The sequence below is a fragment of the Tupaia chinensis genome, unplaced genomic scaffold (genome assembly GCF_000334495.1).
Source record: "Tupaia chinensis unplaced genomic scaffold, TupChi_1.0 Scaffold147351_1, whole genome shotgun sequence".
NCBI lineage: Eukaryota > Metazoa > Chordata > Mammalia > Scandentia > Tupaiidae > Tupaia > Tupaia belangeri.
This window is the reverse complement of record NW_006207202.1, coordinates 1,196,838-1,215,704: the sequence shown is the minus strand read 5'-3', so window position 1 is coordinate 1,215,704 and position 18,867 is coordinate 1,196,838. Positions and strand designations below refer to the sequence as shown.

The following is an 18,867-nucleotide window of genomic DNA, read 5'->3' as shown; positions in this document are numbered from 1 at the left end:
TGCCAAATCGGTATTCAAGCCTGACTACAGTGTAGGAGAACCTCAACCCGATTTTTTTAGAGAGATTTTTGCTATAGGGTTCATGTAGGAAAGACAGAAAACAGACACCCCCACTCCCCACCCCCGGGCTGATGGCCACGCAGCAATCCCTTCTTCGTCATTCTCATCTCAGGGTCTTGGGCAGCATACATATGTAGCCATCATGAGTTTATGCCTCCGGATGCTGGACTCGAACCTCAGTCAGCTATATGGGAGTCCAGCGATGTAACAATTACACCACCTGCTGGTCCCACCTCAACCTGAGTTTATTCCTTGTTGGCGTGAACTCTTAGCCTTCAGAACGGCTGTCTTTATCTTAAACTTGGGTGTAAGGAAGGTGGTAACAATCAAGCCTGTCTTCTCGCCCCGTGAAAGGCAGAGCTCACCTCCAGGCTCCGGTGCCCCTCGCACCACCCATCTGCGTCCTCCCTCACCCCCCCTCCCGCACGCCCAGCCCTGCATCCCGACAGCCCTGCATCCCGACAGCAGAGCCCAGCAGAGGGCTCCGCAGGAACCGCAGCTGTGGGGCGGCAGGCCAGTCTCTCCCTCCTGTGGCTTCGGCGCGAAGTTGGGGAAGAGTTTGAAGGCTGCTTACAGTTACCCCGAGGCAATAGCCCCCTGCCCCGCCTGGGCAACATTCCGGGACTCTGGCACATCATCACTCCAAGTCCCACCTGCACAGGCCCGGGCTCCGCCTGAGTCCCCGAGGGCATGGCCGGCGCCGCGCTCCGGATGCCGGGTGTGTGTACGGTTCCTGGCCCCCGACGCCGCCCTCCCCGCCGGCCAATGAAGCCGAGGCACGCGCTGGGATCGGAGCAGGCGCGGGCTGGCAGCGGGGGCCGGGACGAGGGGAGGCGAGGCGAGGCGAGGCGAGCGCTCTCACACGGTTATCAGGGGGGGAAAAGTTGCCTGCGCGGAGAGCTAGGCAGGCGCAGGCTCACACGGCGGCCGCAGCGGCAGGGCGGGGCCCGGAGCACCGGGCGGCGGCGCAGCAGCCTCGGAGCGCGACCTCGCTCCCCACCGTGACCCGCTCGGACCGCGCCACATCCCGGGTTCCAGAGACTTTTGCGCACTGCCATGGGTGGCATCGGGGAGCCCGGTGGGGGTCCGGGCCCGCGGGAGGGGCCAGCGCAGGCGGGGGCGCCGCTGCCCACCTGCTGCTGGGAGCAGATCCGCCCGCACGACCAACCCGGCGACAAGTGGCTGGTCATCGAGCGTCGCGTCTACGACATCAGCCGCTGGGCACAGCGGCACCCGGGAGGTAGCCGCCTTATCGGCCACCACGGTGCTGAGGACGCCACGGTAAGGAGCTGGCGGTCGCCCAGGCCTGGGTGGTGGGCAGTGTTCTGAAGGGCCTCAGCAGCCTTCCTTCCCTCGCTGACCTCTAACCTCCTTGGTTGAGACTCAGAGTTGTGATGGACTAGTCGGGGGCCTGACAGGGGATAAGGAGGTCACTTCCCTGCACGGGGACAGCAAGCTGTCCTGGAACAGGTCTTTGGGGGAGGAAGGGGCTCTCTGAGGTGGGTGTGCCATGGCCGACAGAATCTGCCCTAGGCAGTGCCCTCCCTGTTGCTCTGAGGTTCCTGTCTAAGTTCTGGGTCCCTCAGACCAAGTCATCCATGCTGGGTGCTTGCTGGGTTCTAGGGCAGACCAGGGTTCCCAGAGGTTGGCAGGGCTGGGGTGAGGTGCAAGGGTAACAAATCTTGGGCAGGGCCCAGAGGTCTGTGGCTTTCCCCGGAGCCACTGTAAACGTCTCCCAGGGGCAGTGATTCACCTCCCTTGGGCTGGCAGCTGGGAGGAGTTTGCCAGCCAGTCTGGGTGGGCCTCTCCGGAAGCACAGTCACCCTAGTAACTTGCTGGCCCCTAGAGATCCCGACTTTCCATTCCCAGCCCACGCCTAGACTAAGAGGGACGTGGCCTGGTCCAGTGGGCCCATCTGGCTAGAGCCCAGTAGTAGAACCATCTACTGGACAAGACTTTGCAGCCCTTTTCCTCTGTCCCCTGCCTAGGGAGTAGCCGGTCGGGCCACAATGCCCTGTTCTTGACCATCCCAAATTCTAGGTTGGGTAGCAGGAAGGCCTTTGAGACCCAAGAGGATGAGCCCCTCGCGGCTGGACTTTAGGCAGCAAGTCCTGTCCACTCCCAGGACCATCAGCATCCCTGTTACTGGGGCACCTGCTCCCTGCCCCTGCCTTGCTATGGGATAGGCAGTCTTTGTTGGATTCCTTTAGGGAGAAAAAGTCTCTCTTCCCAATTCCACTCCAGGAAGCTAAGAGGATGGGTTAAGAAGCCTTCTGAAACTCTAAAAACTGACAAAAGGCCCCATGTCCACGGGTGACAAGTGCTGGGTGCTGGCCCAAGGGGGCAGCACAGCCATGGGCTGACACAGCCTGCAGGCCAGTGCGTGAGTGTGCCTGGGCGTGGACACATGCATGCGTGTATTCGCGAGTGCCTGCGTGCATTTGTGAGTGTGGTTGGCTGCGTGTGCATTTCTGCCAGGGTGCAGAGGCTGGGAGGTGCCACAGCCCCACCCCGTAGTCTGGTTGATCCCTGGCCTCTCTCAGAGGGTCTTATGGATGCCCACCCTGCATGGGACAGGATGTGGGCAGGAAAGACTACGGAGAGTATCCATTAATCTCTTTTTTCTGCTTGGTGCTGGGCCCGTACTGGGGGATCCACTAGGATTCCCATCTCATATTTAGCTTCAGACCTTGAGATCTCCATTTAACCATGTTGTCATCAATTCGTGACCAACAACGTCTGTTTAAAAACTCCCTGCTTGAGGCCAGCAGGTGGCAGGGTGGTTAAGGTGCTGGCCGACTGTGGTTAGAGTCCTGGACCTAGCAGCTTGAAAAATCACACGAGGCGTGAGTGTGTGCACATGCTCAAAATCCCAGGAGGAGAATGGAGGAGAAGGGATTGCGATGTGGCCATTCCCTCGGGGAGTTATTTTTCACTTTCCCTCTCACTGTCTCTATCTGGTGAGTGCACACACCCTATGACAAAAACCTTAAACACACACACACACACAAACCCCTTGAATTGGGCCCGTCGTGCCTCAGATGGAGAGCCACAGTGCCTCAGTTTCCCCATGTGTACAGTAGGGGGTCTGGACCAGACTGGGCAGACCCAAGGGCTGCGGTGTAGTGTTTATGTTCAGTAAATGTTGCTGGCTGCTAACTGTGGAGTGCAGTGGGACAGCCCTGGCATAGCTGCCCCTTTGCTGGGTTCTGGCTGTCTTTAATAGAGAGGTTGCTTTGGGCCCTCTCTTAGCCCCCTCAAGGCCCCAACACTGGGCTGAAGTTGCCAGAAATACCTGGTCGGTTTAGGCCAAAGAGGTTTTGAAGTGGCTGGGTTGGAAGACCCCGGGTTTTGTCCACGATTTGCTTACAGGGCAGAGCAGGGGTTTGACCAACCTGGTGCCTTGTGTGTCAGGCCCAGACCCCAGGCACCCCATCCCAGGCCTGCAGCTCCATCGGGGTGGGGCAGTCATCTTGCCAGGCTGTGCTCTGGCTTCCACCTCTCATCAGCCCCTGCCACCCATCAGCTGTTCTCACGTCCAGGCAACAGGAGCCTTCTGCCAGGAAATTCTCCGCATTTCTGTGCCATGAAGCCAGCTTGTGGCCATCCTGGGATACAAAGTCTGATGCCCTGGGGAAAGCACTCTGGGCTCTGGGCCAGGTTCATCTAAGAGTCACAGACAGTCTGAGACTAGTGGAGCCAGCCAGGGAGGGATGAGGTCCAGTCACTGCTGGTCACACGCAGACAGGAATCAGTCATGACTGAGCATCAGCCTTGTGCCAGGCTCCAAATTTGGTGCTTCACTTATTGACGGTTTCTCTGTTAATCCCCAAGACCCTCTAGGAAGCAGGTACTATCATTGTTATTTCTACTTCACAGATTTAAAAATTGAAGCTCAGAGAGGCAAAGTGACTTGAAATTAAGTGGTAGGTCTGGGATTTGAATTCATAACCATTCTTTCAACCACATGCTGTGGGTCACTTAGTTGTTTGTTTTAATCATTCTTTTTTTTTTAGAGAGGTTTTTGCTATAGGGCACATGCACTTGCCAGAAAGACAGAGAGAGACAGAGAGACAGAAAGCAAGAAATCGGCCCCCAGAGGGGATGGCCACGCCACAATCCCTTCTCCTCTGTTCTCCTCTCGGGATCTTGGGCACGCATACACACAGGCCCAGCATGAGTTTAAGCCACCAGGTCTAGGACTCAAACCATGGTCGACTATATGGGAGCCCAGTGACATAGCATTACACCAACTAACTGCTGGTCCCTTAGTCATTCATTTTTTAAAAAATTTTTTCCAAAGTATATGCTGCTTTTGGGACCAGCAGGTGGCATAATGGTTACGTTACTGGGGTCCTGCATGGCTAACTGTGGTACTAGTTCTAGACCCAGAGGTTTGAAACTCACTCCAGGCGCATGTGCATGTGTGCCCAAAATCCCACAAAGAGAATAGAGGAGAAGGGATTGTGGTATGGCCAGCCCTCTGGGGAGTGATTTTTCTTGCTTTGTATGTCTCTATCTCTCTGGTGAGCACACATGCCCTATAGCAAAAATCGCTCTCTCTAAGAAAAAGAGAATATGGGGAACCAGCAGTTAGCGTAATGGCTATGTTGCTGGATTCCCACGTAGTCGACCGCGGTTCGTGTCCCGGACCCGGTGGCTTCAAATTCACGCCGGGCGCGTGTGCGTGCGTGCCCAAGATCCCGAGAGGAGAATGGAGGAGAAGGGATTGCGGCCTGACCATCCCCCCTGGGGGGTGATTTCTCGCTTTCTGTCTCTATGTCTCTCTCTGTCTGTCTGGCGAGCGCACGCGCTCTACAGTGAAAATCTCTCAAAAAAAAAAATGAAAAAGAGAATATGTTGCTTTTAAGTTTATTTGTCATTGATTGAGAGATAACCAAGAGAGACAGGGACCCCCAGCAGGGCCTTCACATGCCCCATCCTCCTCCTAGCCTTTCGACCAGCCTGGACCAGCCAGATGTGTCCAGGTTGACTCAGGAACTGAACTCAGGGTCTTGCCATATGGCTCTAGTATTGCCTAGCAGTACATAACCCCTGCATCAGTGTGTTGAGCCTGAGTCATTCTTCAGTGATTGAATCATTAAATCCATCCACGAGCATTCCCTGTTTGCCACACTGTTCTAACCTCTAAGGCAGGAGTTGTGAGCATCATAACTACAGGAAGGGAGTTCCCACAGAGGGACGAGCCAGTGCAAAGGCTCGGAGGTGAGACCTTATTTCCTGTGTTCAAGGAATACAGTGAGGCCACAGAGAGAGCAATGGGGAGAGCACTGGGCAGTGGGGCTGGGAGGCAACAGGGCTGGTTCCTGTCAGATGTTATGCCCTGGGCAGGGCTTTGGTTTTATTCTAAGGAGAAGGCACAGCCATGGAGTGCAGAGCCAGGATGCCAAGGGAATCCGGCGTTTAAAAGAATCCCAAACAGAGGAGGAGGGAGACTCCTAGAAGAAGACAGGAGGCTAAGAGAAGAATGACGAGGGGGTTACATTCAGAACAGTTGAACATTCAGCTGGACTCAGGGCAGAGGGCAAGAGATGCTGTGGACACAGGCATACCAGAGGGAACTATTAATATTTACCTCTATGTTGTCTTTACAGAGGGAAGCAGCCTAGCTCACCTTATGATCTTGGACACATCCATTCCCTTCTAGGTCTCAGTTTCCCCATCGGCGTAATGGAGATAAGAATGCTTTTGTCCTGGGCACACTGTGAGGATGGTGCTGGGCACTTAGGTGTCTGGATTCCATGGAAAATAGAGTTCTTTATCCTGGGAGTGGTGAAGTCACTGCTTATAGCCCAACCAGGAGGGCAAGAGGTTTCCCAGCAGCCCCTGATGCCCTTTCGTTGAACCCAAGAGATATGGGAGGAGCTCTGATCCAGTCAAGCTTCTGAGCTCCCTCCATAGGACCTTCCCTCTAGTTGGCTCTCTGGATCTGACCTGAGGTGGCAGTAGGGGTGGCCAATGCTGCCAGCAGAGGCTACATCATAGCAATTCAGCCAATAGTTATTGATCAGGCACTTTTTGGTAGTTTTAGATATTGTAACTATGTTAATTCTCTGAACAACCTTATGAGACAGATCCTATCATTAGCCCATTTTGCAAATGAGGAGACTGAGACTGAAAATGTGCAATATAATGGCTTATTCTTGGGACTCTTGAGGGACAGAGCCTTCATCCTTGGGCTTAGAAGGTGGGGTTTGCATCTGGGTATGAGCTGGGGAAAGACAGAACTAGGACTGGGCAGATCTGAGGCAATGAGGGTGAGTGGGCTCCAACCATCTGGTTACAGAGCCCACGCTTAGCTTTCATCTGCCACACTGGCTGTCTTGAAAGTCCCACTGGCTAATGCCATTCTCCAGAAAGTGTGACAGCTCTAGGCTCCCTTAGGCATTTTCTGCAATGCCTCCACCTACCCAGACTCCTTCCCCAGAAGGGCTACAGTGCCCTTGACTCCCTGGAGGAGGCACCAGGATTGTCTGGCAGTGGCGGAAGGCAGTATTCAGAGGTGGGGATGCTGCCAACCTAAGCAAGCTGAGCCCTCTCCCTTCCTTCCTGAGTGTGCTAGCACTGCCTCGATGGTAGAGAGAAGACTAAGCACTTGAGGGCCTGGCCACTTCAAGGCTACTACTGTGTCAGTGACGTCTGTGAGGCCAAGCGTTCACTATCTCCTCCCTGACTGATCTGGAACATTCCCAATTCTTTGGGGGGTAACCAAAAATCTCTCCCTCTGGCCATGTCTCTGGGGTGGAAGGAGGCTGCCAACCTCTGTGTCACCAACCTCAGGCTTGTCCAGGACTCGGCGGGCAGAGATGACCCTCGCTGTCCTGCCCCCAAGCCCACCCTTGGCAGCACTAATTGCTAAGTGGACTCGTACCGGAGATGGTGCACAGCAGGCTGAAGGGCTCCGATGAGAGCTGGGCTGCAAGGCAGCCCCTTGCAAGTGTTTTCCTTGCTCCACTGCAATCCTCCCAGCAGCCTGCGAGATGGGCGTTTGTGGATAAAGTAGAATGGGGGGACACACGTGTCTGGGGCTCCCGGCTCCTGAGTGGCAACTCAGGTTCCCACTGGGGCAGCTCCTGAGCACCAGGACGTCCCACCCCCAGCTCTGAGGAGCTCAGGGTAGGGGCTGGGGAAGGGCCCTGCAAGGTTTGCAGAGACCAGGGCAGAGCTGGCTGCAGCCATGTCCTGGGGGGAGCACGAGCGTCACAGAAGACAGCCCCGGGTATGGATCCCGCTATGCCTGTGATGCAGGCTGATAGCCCCAGCATGTGGCATCTCCATTCCCTCCCCAGGAAGATGGCTCTTGCCCCTCCCTGGGTCAGTGGAGGTCTGACTTTTGTGCACGTATTCCCACCGACTGTTGAGCACCTGCTCTGTGCCAGCCTCCGGGACACGGCTGTGCCTGGTCACTGCCACGAGGAGCTTATGTTCTGGGGCACCATTCGGATTCCAGAGTTTCACTCTACTCTGCTCTGAGACCCTACCAGAGACCTCGAGCCTTCCCTTCAACTCGAATGGGTGGTAGGAGGAGTCACATGAATACACCTAGAAAGATGTTTCCAGGTACACCAGGGGTAAGTGAGGGTGGGGCTGCCGTGGTACCCTAAGACTTGGGTGCAGCCCAGGAGCCACCCTCCTATTCCCCACATGCCGGGCATGTGTGTATACCCCGACCCCCAGCAGGGCAGAGAAATGGAGAAGGAGGGATTGCAGCGTGACCACAACCCATCGTGGGGGTGCTTTCTCCCTCTCCCTCCCTTTGTCTCTCTGGTGAGGGCATGCACCTCAGGATGGGAGAGAGGAAGGCTGGGAGAGAGGAAATCCAGGGCCTAGCCACAGTTTGCATGATCTCCTTTGTCCACCATGTTTGCAAAGCTGTGTCTCTCTGTCTGCACGTGCCAGGCTTCCAGCACCGAAATCCTTGGCTGCTTGGAATAATGACTGACCTCAGGGTGAGGCCCTCACACCCCACCCAGGAGGCCCACTGTCCTCCCTTCCAAGTGTTTTCCCTGCTCCAACTCAATCCTCTGAGGAGTGGCCACCCTGGGGTGACTACTGAGTGGCTACAAGCACAGTTTGACAGTTCAGCTGGGCTCTAATCCAACATCAGTCAAATGGAGCTCTGTGACCTTGAGTAACAGAGCTTAACGTCTCTGAGTCCTCTTTTGTGCCTGGGCCTTGGATTCTTGAGCAGAGGCCCAGAGAAGACTAGGTCACACAACCATAGCCGGTGTTGCTGAAATACCACCTGCTGGTACATCAGGTTCTAGTCGGAGTCCAGGAACCTGTCTTACTGGTGCTCTCTGGCAGCACAGGAAGAATAGGGGTGCCTACCCAGCCCCAGGAGCCCCAGCTGCTTCCCAAGGGCCTGCCACTGCCCACCTATTCCTTCTCACCCCTGAAGCCCTGTCCCCAAGCTCTGAGGCTTTTTGGTCCAGACCTGAGAGGCTCACACTTTGCCTTATCACTCTAATGAGTGCCACCCACCCTTGGGTGGGCCTGTCTTTCACTCTCTGTTCCTCTACAGGGCCGGCCTGACTGGATCAGGACCAAGGTAAAGGAGACAGAGAGACCGACTAGCTCCCACAGTTCTCCCAGCTCCTCAGCTCAGGGACTCAGAACAGAACAGTTGTGGGAGGCCAGCCTCTTAGACTAGTGGTTAAGGAAGCTGGATCCCACATGGTTGACCATGGTTTGAATCCAAGCCTCAACAGCTTGAAGAACATGCTGGGCATGCATATATACCCCACATCCCAACAGGATAGAGAAATGGAGGAGAAGGGATTGTAGCATGACCAAACCCACTGAGGGGTGCTTTCTCCACCCCCTGGGGAGTGCATGCATCCTCTGGGCATGGGAGAGAAGGGGGCTGGGGAGGAAGAAATGCAGGGCCTAGCCACAGTTTGCATAATCCACTGTGTGTGTGCCATGCAAAGCTGTGTCTGTCTGAGTGTTCTCATGGACCGTGACCTGGTCATGTTTCTGACCCACTGAGTCCTGCCTGCTGAGGTGGGTTGGTGGGTGTGTCTGCGTGTGCGTGCACATGGGTAAGATGCCACCTTTCTGTGTCTCTGTGTATCTGGGCTCTGTGTGCTGCCAGGGGCGTTTCAAAGGAGAGAAGAGGGAGTCGCTGTACCACTCATTTATCCCTACCAGGAAGGAGATCCAGACATGCCACAGCGTGGAGGACGTGATGCTAAGTGAACAAGCCAGACACAGAAGGACGAATGCTGTATGCTCCCTTTCTAGGCAGTTCCTAGGATAGTCAAGTTCACAGAGCCAGAAAGTAGAATGGTGGGTGTCAGGAGCTGGGGAGAGGGAGGGGGTGTTGGTGCGGTTTCAGTCGGAGGAGATGAAAAGGTTCTGGAGGTGGATGGTGCTGACGATTGTACAGCAGTGTGAACGTGTTTAATGTCACTGCACTGGACACCTACAGATGGTTAAAATGGTAATCTCCTGTATATTTCACTATAATGAAACGATTTTAAAATAAGAAAAGGCCAGCATGGTGGTGTAGCAGAAACGCTGTTCAGCAATGCTGAGTCACTTGGAAGCACCCGGGTTTGGTCCCAGAGTTCCCCTGTACGCAGTGGGCATGCACGCCTGTGAGCCTGGCCAGCTTAGGCTGGGGTGGACTGTGGTGTGAAGACCCTGTTGGCACTGTTGGGAGTTCTCCCCACCATGGAAAGGATTAAACAAACAAAAGAGTTCGTTCTGAGCAGAACCAGGAGAGTCCTGAAGTCTCAACACCTTGGTTTGCTCAGGAAGTTGGAACCCAGGGAGGAGAATGCCTAGCTCAAGGTCACACAGTGTGGGGTTGGCAGAGCCTCAAGAACAATCCCCTCCTGGCTCTCCAGCGAAGACCAGCCCCAGCTTTCCAGTAGCCCAAACTCAGGCACCTCCCGTGGGTTCCCAGCCTGTCCTTCAAGACTCACGTCCAGACTGGTGAGCTCTGTGCTTAGGGAACCCTCTCCCTGGTGTGAGCTCCAGGAAGCCAAGTCGGCCCTGGCTATTCCAGAAGCCACGCCCTCCTCCCCCCAGTCCTGAGGCTGCCCTGGCCTCATAAGAGATCAGGGAATAGGGAAGGGGACTCCTAGGGGGATTTTGCAGCTGCGGCCTCCACATGGGGGCTGGTGGGCCTGAGGTGCTTCTCTCCCCCAGGACTGTGCCGGTGTCCTGGCCATGACAACGGGCTGGCTGTCACTTCTGTTTTAACTGCACAAGCTGGTAGACTCAGTAGCAAGAAGACAACAGGAGGTCCTAAATCTCCATGGGCCTTCTTCCAGGGTGTTTTCTTCAGTAGCTGCGAGGCCCTGAGTCACCTTCCCCGGGCCCATGATGATAACACTGTCCCATCACTGTGCAATTCAGACAGCCATCTGGCTGTGGTTAGCCCATTCAGAGAGAGCCTCTGAAAGGGTAAGGATAAAATTCAGTCCAAGAGGGGAACCAGCAGTTAGCGTAATGGCTCTGTCACTGGACTCCCACGTAGTTGACCGCAGTTCGCATCCCGGACCCAGTGGCTTAGAACTCACGCTGGGCGCATGTGCATGCGTGCCCAAAATCCCGAGAGGAGAATGGAGGAGAAGGGATTGCGCCGTGACCATCCTCCCCGGGGGATTTCTCACTTTCTGTCTCTCTGTCTCTCTCTGTCTGTCTGGTGAGCGCACGCGCCCTATAGTGAAAACCTCTCCAAAAAAAAAAAAAAAAAAATTCAGTCCAAGAGCCAATGGCAATACCAAGATCTCAGAGGAGACCAGAAAGGCTGGGAGTCAAGTGTGAAGTTCAGGTTTACTGACGCTTCCAGCTTGCCTGCTTCTGTAGTGGCCTTTTCGCCTCACCCCCTGGTCTTTCTCATCAGCTCTCTTTTCCTCTAAATCCTTCTTTTCTCTTCCTTCCCTCTCTTCCTTCACAGCCCATCTCAGCTCTTACAGAGAATCGTAGGAATGTCAGATTAGTCATTGTATTTACTTTTTTTTTTTTTTTTTAATTACATTTTCCAGGTCAGCAGATGGCATGGAGGTTAAGATGCTAGATCCCATATGGCCAACTGCTTGGTACTAGTCCTGGACTTGGGGGCTTGAAAAACACGCTGGGTATATGTGCATATGTGCCCAAATCCTGAGAGGAGACTAGAAGAGAAGGGATTGTGGTATGGCCATCTCCACTCTGCTAGGGGGATGATTTCCCACTTTCCTTCTGTCTCTGTCTCTGTCCCTATCTCAGTGAGCATACATGCCCTATAGCAAACCATTTTTCAAAAAGAGAATTAATACATTTTCTGCTACTACTTGTTAAATCAAACTAGTTTAACTATTCAGGTATCTTTGCAAATCCCCAAGAACCTGGTGTGTGTGGCCCTTAGCTGGTTGATTCTACTGGTGGCCCGGTGGTCCTTGGTTACAAGCTTCCCCACTCACTTTACCCACTGCTTATGTTTGTACAAACTGCCTAACTCGAATGCTTGTGATCTGACTCTTTTTTTTGGAGAGGTTTTTGCTATAGGGTGCGTGCACTCGCCAGACAGAGAGAGACAGAGAGATAGAAAGCGAGAAATCATCCCCCAGGGAGGATGGCCGTACCGCAATCCCTTCTCCTCCATTCTCCTCTCGGGATCTTGGGCACACACGCACACGCACTCGGCGTGAGTTTTAAGCCACTGGGTCCGGGACGCAAACCGCAGTTGACTACATGGGAGTCCAGCGACATAGCCATTATGCTAACTACTGGTCCCCGACTCTTATTTTCTATGTACTGGAAATATGTAGGAGTACAGAAAGGTTTTTGGGAAAGCCAAATCCTTCATAAAAGGAATCAGACCCTTCCAGGGAGACCTTTCTGTAAATCCAGATTGATATGCACTCATCCCCGTATGGAGAAGGCCCCCTGTGCTGGGCGAAGCAGATGGGGCTGGCAGCTGATGGGGACAGGCAAGGGGCCCCGTGGGAGGGCCACGGAGGGCTCAGAGGCAAGGTTGATCCCTGTGGTCCCAATTCTTTGACTGCTGAACAGCCAACTGACTTTCTGTCCATCTGTCTGTCTACCGTGCCTGTCCACCGATGGACCTTCTGCCGTCCCTGCGGGCTGTCTCTGGGTGTGGCTCTGGCTGGCTGGCTGTCCACTTGACTGTCTGCTCTCCTCCAGGATGCCTTCCACGCCTTTCACCAGGATCTCAATTTTGTGCGCAAGTTCCTGCAGCCTCTGCTGATTGGAGAGCTGGCCCCGGAGGAGCCCAGCCAGGATGGACTCCAGAATGTGAGCAGGACCCTGGCAGAGGCTCAGTCACTGGGGTGTAGATGTGGCTGCAGGTCCTGGGAGTGTGGCCACCTGTCCAGGAGTTCCTCCGTCTGCCTTATCCCAAGGGGATGCAGAGCCAAGCCTGGGTTTGCCGCCCTTCACGGGAAGGCAGCTGTAGGTGAGGCCATAGTGATGTCCCGCAGGCGTCCCAGGGCTCCAGACCTGGCTTGGCCAGCCACTTGCCAAGGGTACCCAGGTGAGCCCCGTTACCTGCTCTGGGCTATGTCCCGAGCTACAGTGAGGATTTGGATACGCCGAACCCTGAAGGTTTCCCTGTTTCTCTCACACCCCACACCTTTTGGGAGGAGAAAAAGATCTGGCCACCTGTCAGATCCCCTGGTCACACCCCAGGCTAGGTGTGTTTGTCCCTCCATCTCCCTTTGGCCACACCCCTTGGGCCTGGACTGAGAAGAGTGGCTGGGGCTTGGGGAGCTCTGGGAGGTTTCTGGGGGCAGTGAGGCCTCATTTCTGGAGCTGACCGGCCACTCTGCTGTGGCAGGCCCAGCTGATTGAGGACTTCCGAGCTCTGCGCCAGGCAGCTGAGGACATGAAGCTGTTTGAGGCCAACCCGACCTTCTTCGCTCTCCTGCTAGGTCACATCCTGGCAATGGAGGTGCTGGCCTGGCTCATCGTCTACCTCCTGGGCCCTGGCTGGGTGCCCAGCGCCCTCGCTGCTGCCATCCTGGCCGTCTCTCAGGTGACCCCAGCACTGCGTGGCGGCCACCCTGTGTTGTGCCAGGAGCCATGGGGCCCAATCCATATGAGCACGCTGCAAGATATCTGCTGAATGAGTGAACGAGGAGGGAGGGGGGGAGGTCCCCAGCCAGAGGGTCCATAAGGCATGTTTGCGGGTTCAGCTGCATTCTCAGTGAGCTAAGGAGGGTTATTAAATAAGGATTTTTTTCTCTTTTTTTTTTTGGAGAAGTTTTTGCTATAGGGCACGTACACTCGCCAGAAAGTCAGAGAGAGACAGAGAGACATCACTGTTTCTCTGAAAAGCGAGAAAGCGAGAAATCACCTCCTGGGGGGACGGCTATGCCTCAATCCCTTTTCCTCCATTCTCCTCTCGGAATCTTGGGCATGCACGCACAGGTGCCCGGCGTGAGTTTAAGCCACCAGGTCCGGGACTTGAACCTCCATCGACTACATGGGAGTCCAGTGACATAGCCATTACACCAACTGCTGATTTCTTAAATAAGGATTTTAATAAATCCTGAACAAGCACAGAGTAAGGAGCTAGAGGCCTGCTGTCCCCCAGCTCCATAACACGCCTGCAAGCCCCTCCACCTCCCTGAAACTCAGCTGTCCATGTCCGCCAAAAGGGAAGCTGGGCCTCAAGGGTTTTGGTGTGGAGCGTTAGCTGTAGGGTCCCCAGCCAGCTGGAAGGATCCACCACCCTCTTCCTGGCTGGAATCAGGCCCCAGCAATTCTGTCGAGGAGCCCCAGCTCCTGATCCCACCTCTCTCCCCAGGCTCAGTGCTGGTGTCTACAACATGACCTGGGCCATGCTTCCATCTTCAGGAAGTCCCGGTGGAACCAGGTGGCCCAGCAGTTTGTAATGGGGCAGCTGAAGGTGAGCATGGGGGTGCGGGGCAGCCGGGCACCGAGTCAGGGGTGCTACACTGAGTCTGCCCAGGTATGTGGGCACAGAATGGGGAGCATGGCTTGGTCCTACTCCTGAGAGTCCCCTGCTCCCCCATAGGGCTTCTCGGCCCACTGGTGGAACTTCCGCCACTTCCAGCATCACGCCAAACCCAACATCTTCCACAAAGACCCAGACGTGACCGTGGCACCCGTCTTCCTCCTGGGGGAGTCGTCTGTGGAGGTGGGTGGGGAAGGACGTGGACACCCTCAGGCTGGGCCTGTAGCTAGGGGCACCGGCAACAGCTAGGGCCCCACTCTAGCCCTCCCCAGCCCCTGACCCAGGCTGAGCCCCTGCCCCGGTGGTGTTCCCACCCACCTCCCAGCCTGCTGGGGACCAGGGCCCGCTTGCTGCAATCTAGAGTTGCCTTCGCCCCTTGGCCCCAACTAGCCCCCTGACCTTGGCTGGAAGAAGAGGGCCTGGAGAGCTACTCTGCCTGCCACTGCCTGTCTCCACAGTATGGCAAGAAGAAACGCAGATACTTGCCCTACAACCATCAGCACCTGTACTTCTTCCTGAGTGAGTCTGTGTCCTCCCGGGCGTGGGGCGGGGGGCGTGGGGCGTGGGGCATGGGCAGGCCATGCCTGAACCTTTGGGCCAGGGGGCCAGGTATGCTCCCTGTAGCCCTCCCTCACCACGGCTCCCTCCCAGGCTCTCCCAGCCCCTGTGCTGGTCATCTCACTTGCAGCCTGTACACCCTCTCCCAACGCCACATCTTTGCCCTAGCCATTCCCCCTGCCTGCCCAGCGCTTTCCCAGGCCCAGCCAGAATCCCCTGCCCTCACATCAGGGTGGTCAGAAGCTCAGGGCTGTCTGGGCGGTTCCTGAAGCGGACAGGGTGAGGACGCAGGCAGGAACTATGAAGCTGGCCCCTGACCTGCAGCAATAGGGACGCTGGGGCAGAGGTAGTAGAGCAAGGGCCAACCAAGGGAATGAGGAGGACCAGGCCTTGCAGGTGAAACGGATGGGAACAACACCAGCATCCCGTGGGTGCTCCTGGAGTACCAGGGCCCTGATCGCCCCCTCCACTGCCCCTGCCTCGGCACCCCAGCCTGCTCCTGAGCTCTCGTGCCCTCCTGCAGTTGGCCCGCCCCTGCTCACTCTGGTGAACTTTGAAGTGGAAAATCTGGCCTACATGCTGGTGTGCATGCAGTGGGCGGTGAGTGGGGGCTGCTCAGGACCCCAGGCATGCAGCCATGGGGCGGGGTTTGGGGGCAGGCTGCAGGGGGCCATGTCCATCCATAAATACAAACGGGTGCACATGTGCATGCACAGGTGTGGTTCACGTGTGTGTGCGCACATGTGTGCACGCAAGCATGTGAGGGAGAGCCAGCGTGCATGTACACAGGGGACGTGGTATGGGTCTCCTGTAGGGATGTCCTCCCTGGGGAGGGGATCGATCACTGGGCTCACTGCCGTGTCTCTGTGTCCTGGGCAGGGGCTCCCCTTCCCCACACCTTCCATGACACCTTCACCTCCAAGGTCAACCCTGTGAACTGGAGGGGCAGGGAGCCTATCCTCTTACCCAGCTGAGAAAACTGAGACCCAGATGGGGTGGTGGCCTGTCCAGGGCTCCAAGGCAAATCAAGCGGAAGAGGTGGGTGACCCCTCCTTCTTCTCAGAGGCCACTCAGTGTCGCCTCTGCCGTCCTCTGCAGGACTTGCTCTGGGCCGCCAGCTTCTACTCCCGCTTCTTCTTGTCCTACATCCCCTTCTACGGAGTCCCTGGGGCACTGCTCCTTTTCGTTGCTGTCAGGTATGGTCAGAATTGGAATGGCAGGGAGCGAGGGGATCACACAGGTGGCAGGTGACCCTGACTACAGCCTGCCCCCTTCCACATCCCCAACTGCAGAAGGGGGGCAGCAGGATTGCCTCCTGGTTCTCGGGAAAATCAGATAGACACGAGCTTGGCAAGAGCAGAGCTCCCCCAGGCTCAGCCTGGCAGTGAACCCTGCCCTGTTCAGCCTCCTTAGCCTGACGGAGGGAGTGATGACCACAGTCCCATTATACACGAGGAAGCAGGGGCCCAGGTCTGGGGGACATCCCCACTGCAGCCTCCTCTCAAGGGGGCCTAAGTAGTGAGCTGGACATGGGCAGCGCCCACGCCTCCCCAACAGGGTCCTGGAGAGCCACTGGTTCGTGTGGATCACACAGATGAACCACATCCCCAAGGAGATCGGCCACGAGAAGCACCGGGACTGGGCCAGCTCTCAGGTAGGTGGGTGGCAGGGATAGGGCCTAGGGTTCCAACTAGGAGGTGGCTGGCAGAGAGGGATACTGCTACCTACCTCCTGCTGGGGCCGCCAGGTGTGGGGCACTATGGGGTCAGGCCTGTGTCAGCCCTCCCTCACCGTCCCCTGTCTGCTCCTGGCAGCTGGCAGCCACCTGCAACGTGGAGCCCTCACCCTTCACCGACTGGTTCAGCGGGCACCTCAACTTCCAGATCGAGCACCAGTGAGTGCAGGGCCTGGGTGCTCTGGGTGAGGAGCAAGGCCTGACCCCTTTCCTGTCTTTCCTGGGGCCCTTGACTCGCTGGGAACCTGGGAGACGTGGGAGCAGGGCCTGGGAGATGCTGGGTGACTGGGGCTCGCTCCAGAAGCCCCACCTCAGGCATCAACACACACTTTCTGACCCACAGCCTCTTCCCCACCATGCCGAGGCACAACTACCACAAAGTAGCCCCTCTGGTCAAGGCACTGTGTGCCAAGCACGGCCTCAACTACGAGGTGAAGCCCTTTCTCACTGCCCTGGTGGACATTGTTGGGTAAGGCTGCAGTCCAGGCCCCTTGGGCCACCATGGCTTTCCCCGAACAGGTGCCCTCCGTCATCCTAGTCAGCCTTTCCTGAGCCCATGAGGGACCCTCCGTAAGAGCTGGCATTCCAGGCCTTTACGGATCAGCCTCTCTGTCCTCAGCCTGTGCCCACCCCTTCCCCAGCACCCCCCATGGGCACCTCAGTGAGCACCACAGGCCTAGGTCCTGATTTCCTGGAGCCTCTGTCCTCGCAGGGGAACTAGAAACAAGCAGAACAGCAAAGTAGAAACAGAAAACGTGAGAATGGCTGGGCCAAGCGACAACCCTACCGGTGGGGCATGTGAGGGAAGCCAGGGTGCCAGGCCGGGGTTGCAACTCTAAATTGGGTGCAGGGTGGGTGGCACCGAGAAGCTGACACGTGCCCGGAAAGCTGACGCGTGAGCAGGTGTAGGAAAGAGGGGCGCGGCAGCTACAAGCGGAAGGGTGTGGGAAGCAGAGGGCACAGAAGCTCAGAGGACCTAGGCAGGAGCCTGTGGTGTGCATGAGAAAGGGATGAGGCCTAATTTACACCCTGGGGAGGTGCTCTGGCTGGGAATGCTTGGGGGTGGGGGTGTCAAAGCCCAGGGCAGAGCATAGGCCCCAACAGGAGCCAGGGAGGCAGAGGGGGCTGGCCCTGGCCTGGTGGAGGCTGTGGGGGTGGGAGCCAAGGTCAGTGGAGGTCTCCCATCTCCAGCCTCGCACGTGCAGTTCCCTCGTCCTGTCCGCCTTTTCTTCTGTGCTGTGTTCACACTCCTGCTTCTTCATGACCGGGTGTCAAAGCCCAGGGCAGAGCATAGGCCCCAACAGGAGCCAGGGAGGCAGAGGGGGCTGGCCCTGGCCTGGTGGAGGCTGTGGGGGTGGGAGCCAAGGTCAGTGGAGGTCTCCCATCTCCAGCCTCGCACGTGCAGTTCCCTCGTCCTGTCCGCCTTTTCTTCTGTGCTGTGTTCACACTCCTGCTTCTTCATGACCCTTCCCAGCCTGACCCCCGCCCCCCGCCCCAAGCCCATGTCACTAGGCGTAGCCCCCTCAGAGCGCCTGGCGTGGAGTTTGCTAATGAGATGTTGATATTTCTGGCTCCTCTGCCCGGCACTGGGCTCCTGGTGGGCAAGTCCACCCTGTATGTCTCCTCCACAGGGCCCCAGCAGGAGGCGGCAGCAGGAGCACTGGGTGGGGGGACAGGCACACATCTGGCTGGCCTTGCCCATTCCCCATGCCCAGCCTAGAGTCCACCCCAGTTAACGGGACTGAGCCTCCTCTCCCAACTGACGCCCATGGCCTCACAGCAGCCTACCCCCGGGGGACGGAAACCCACCAGGGAATGAGGGGCATTTCCACTCACACTCATCAAGGAGATGCTGGAGATGTTAGAATCTTGCAAGTGAGTCTAACACCCACCTCCCACCATCCCTCCCTCCCAGGTCCCTGAAGAAGTCTGGCAACGTCTGGCTGGACGCCTACCTCCACCAGTGAAGGCAGCACCCAGGCAGGCAGAGGAGTGAGGCCCAGGCCCCAGCAATCAACAATTCGCCCAGCAGTCAACACCCTCACCTTCACCCCCCAGCCTGGGGGCTCCCTCCTGCCCTTCCTGGTCCTGCTCTGCTGCCCTCGGCCCCCTCGCCTGTCTGTTCAGTGGCCCTACGAGGGTGGCTCTGGGCCCAGCAGGACCTGGGGGTGGGGATGGGACATAAAGCCGCACGATGAGCATGGCATGTTTTCCTGGACCAGAAATGAGAAAAGACTGTTATTTTTATATAAAAACAAACGCAGATAAATTGCAGAGTAGAGGATTGAGCTGGCATGAATTCGAGAGCCGGAGTCTGCCCCCGACTCCACAGAGGCTGGGGGCTAAGGTGTTCCCCTCTGCTCCAGAGGCTGAGAGGCTGGGGGCTAAGGTGTTTCCCTCTGCTCTGGGGACTCTGCTCAGAGCCAGTCACTGCCCAGCTTGGACTACGGCTGGCCCTGCCCTTTCATCTGCTCACCGGCAGCCTGGGATGCACCACGCTGACGCCGCCTCACTTTCCCCTCTGTGCGATGGAATGGGGTGGCCCAGAGCTGTGAAT

General features: G+C 56.8%; 1 protein-coding gene across 5 annotated transcripts; it reads left to right on the top strand.

Annotated features, from left to right (window-relative positions):
- The first annotated feature begins 836 nt into the window (after positions 1 to 836).
- FADS3 (fatty acid desaturase 3) lies at positions 837 to 18,528 on the top strand. 5 transcript variants are annotated; one of them, XM_006169658.3, is made up of 12 exons: positions 837 to 1,341; positions 12,223 to 12,333; positions 12,875 to 13,072; positions 13,847 to 13,948; positions 14,117 to 14,200; positions 14,476 to 14,536; positions 15,099 to 15,175; positions 15,674 to 15,771; positions 16,133 to 16,229; positions 16,390 to 16,469; positions 16,654 to 16,779; positions 18,226 to 18,528. In XM_006169658.3, exons 1-12 carry the CDS (start codon positions 1,117 to 1,119, stop codon positions 18,275 to 18,277), a joined length of 1,311 nt encoding a protein of 436 aa, XP_006169720.1. In that variant the 5' UTR covers positions 837 to 1,116; the 3' UTR covers positions 18,278 to 18,528. The 5 variants fall into 5 exon arrangements, with proteins under 5 accessions (XP_006169720.1, XP_027624537.1, XP_006169721.1 ...); XM_006169657.3 differs by having other exon boundaries at positions 839 to 1,341; positions 14,078 to 14,200; XM_006169659.3 differs by lacking the exon at positions 14,117 to 14,200 and having other exon boundaries at positions 838 to 1,341.
- Positions 18,529 to 18,867: the final 339 nt, after the last annotated feature.

Bases quoted from the DNA above. Each gene is read 5' to 3' on its own strand.
- FADS3 (XM_006169657.3), top strand. From the start codon at position 1,117: ATGGGTGGCATCGGGGAGCCCGGTGGGGGTCCGGGCCCGCGGGAGGGG. The intron at 15,772-16,132 runs GTATGGTCAGAA...CCTCCCCAACAG, and splicing joins CTCCTTTTCGTTGCTGTCAG to GGTCCTGGAGAGCCACTGGT. The intron at 16,470-16,653 runs GTGAGTGCAGGG...TCTGACCCACAG, and splicing joins AACTTCCAGATCGAGCACCA to CCTCTTCCCCACCATGCCGA.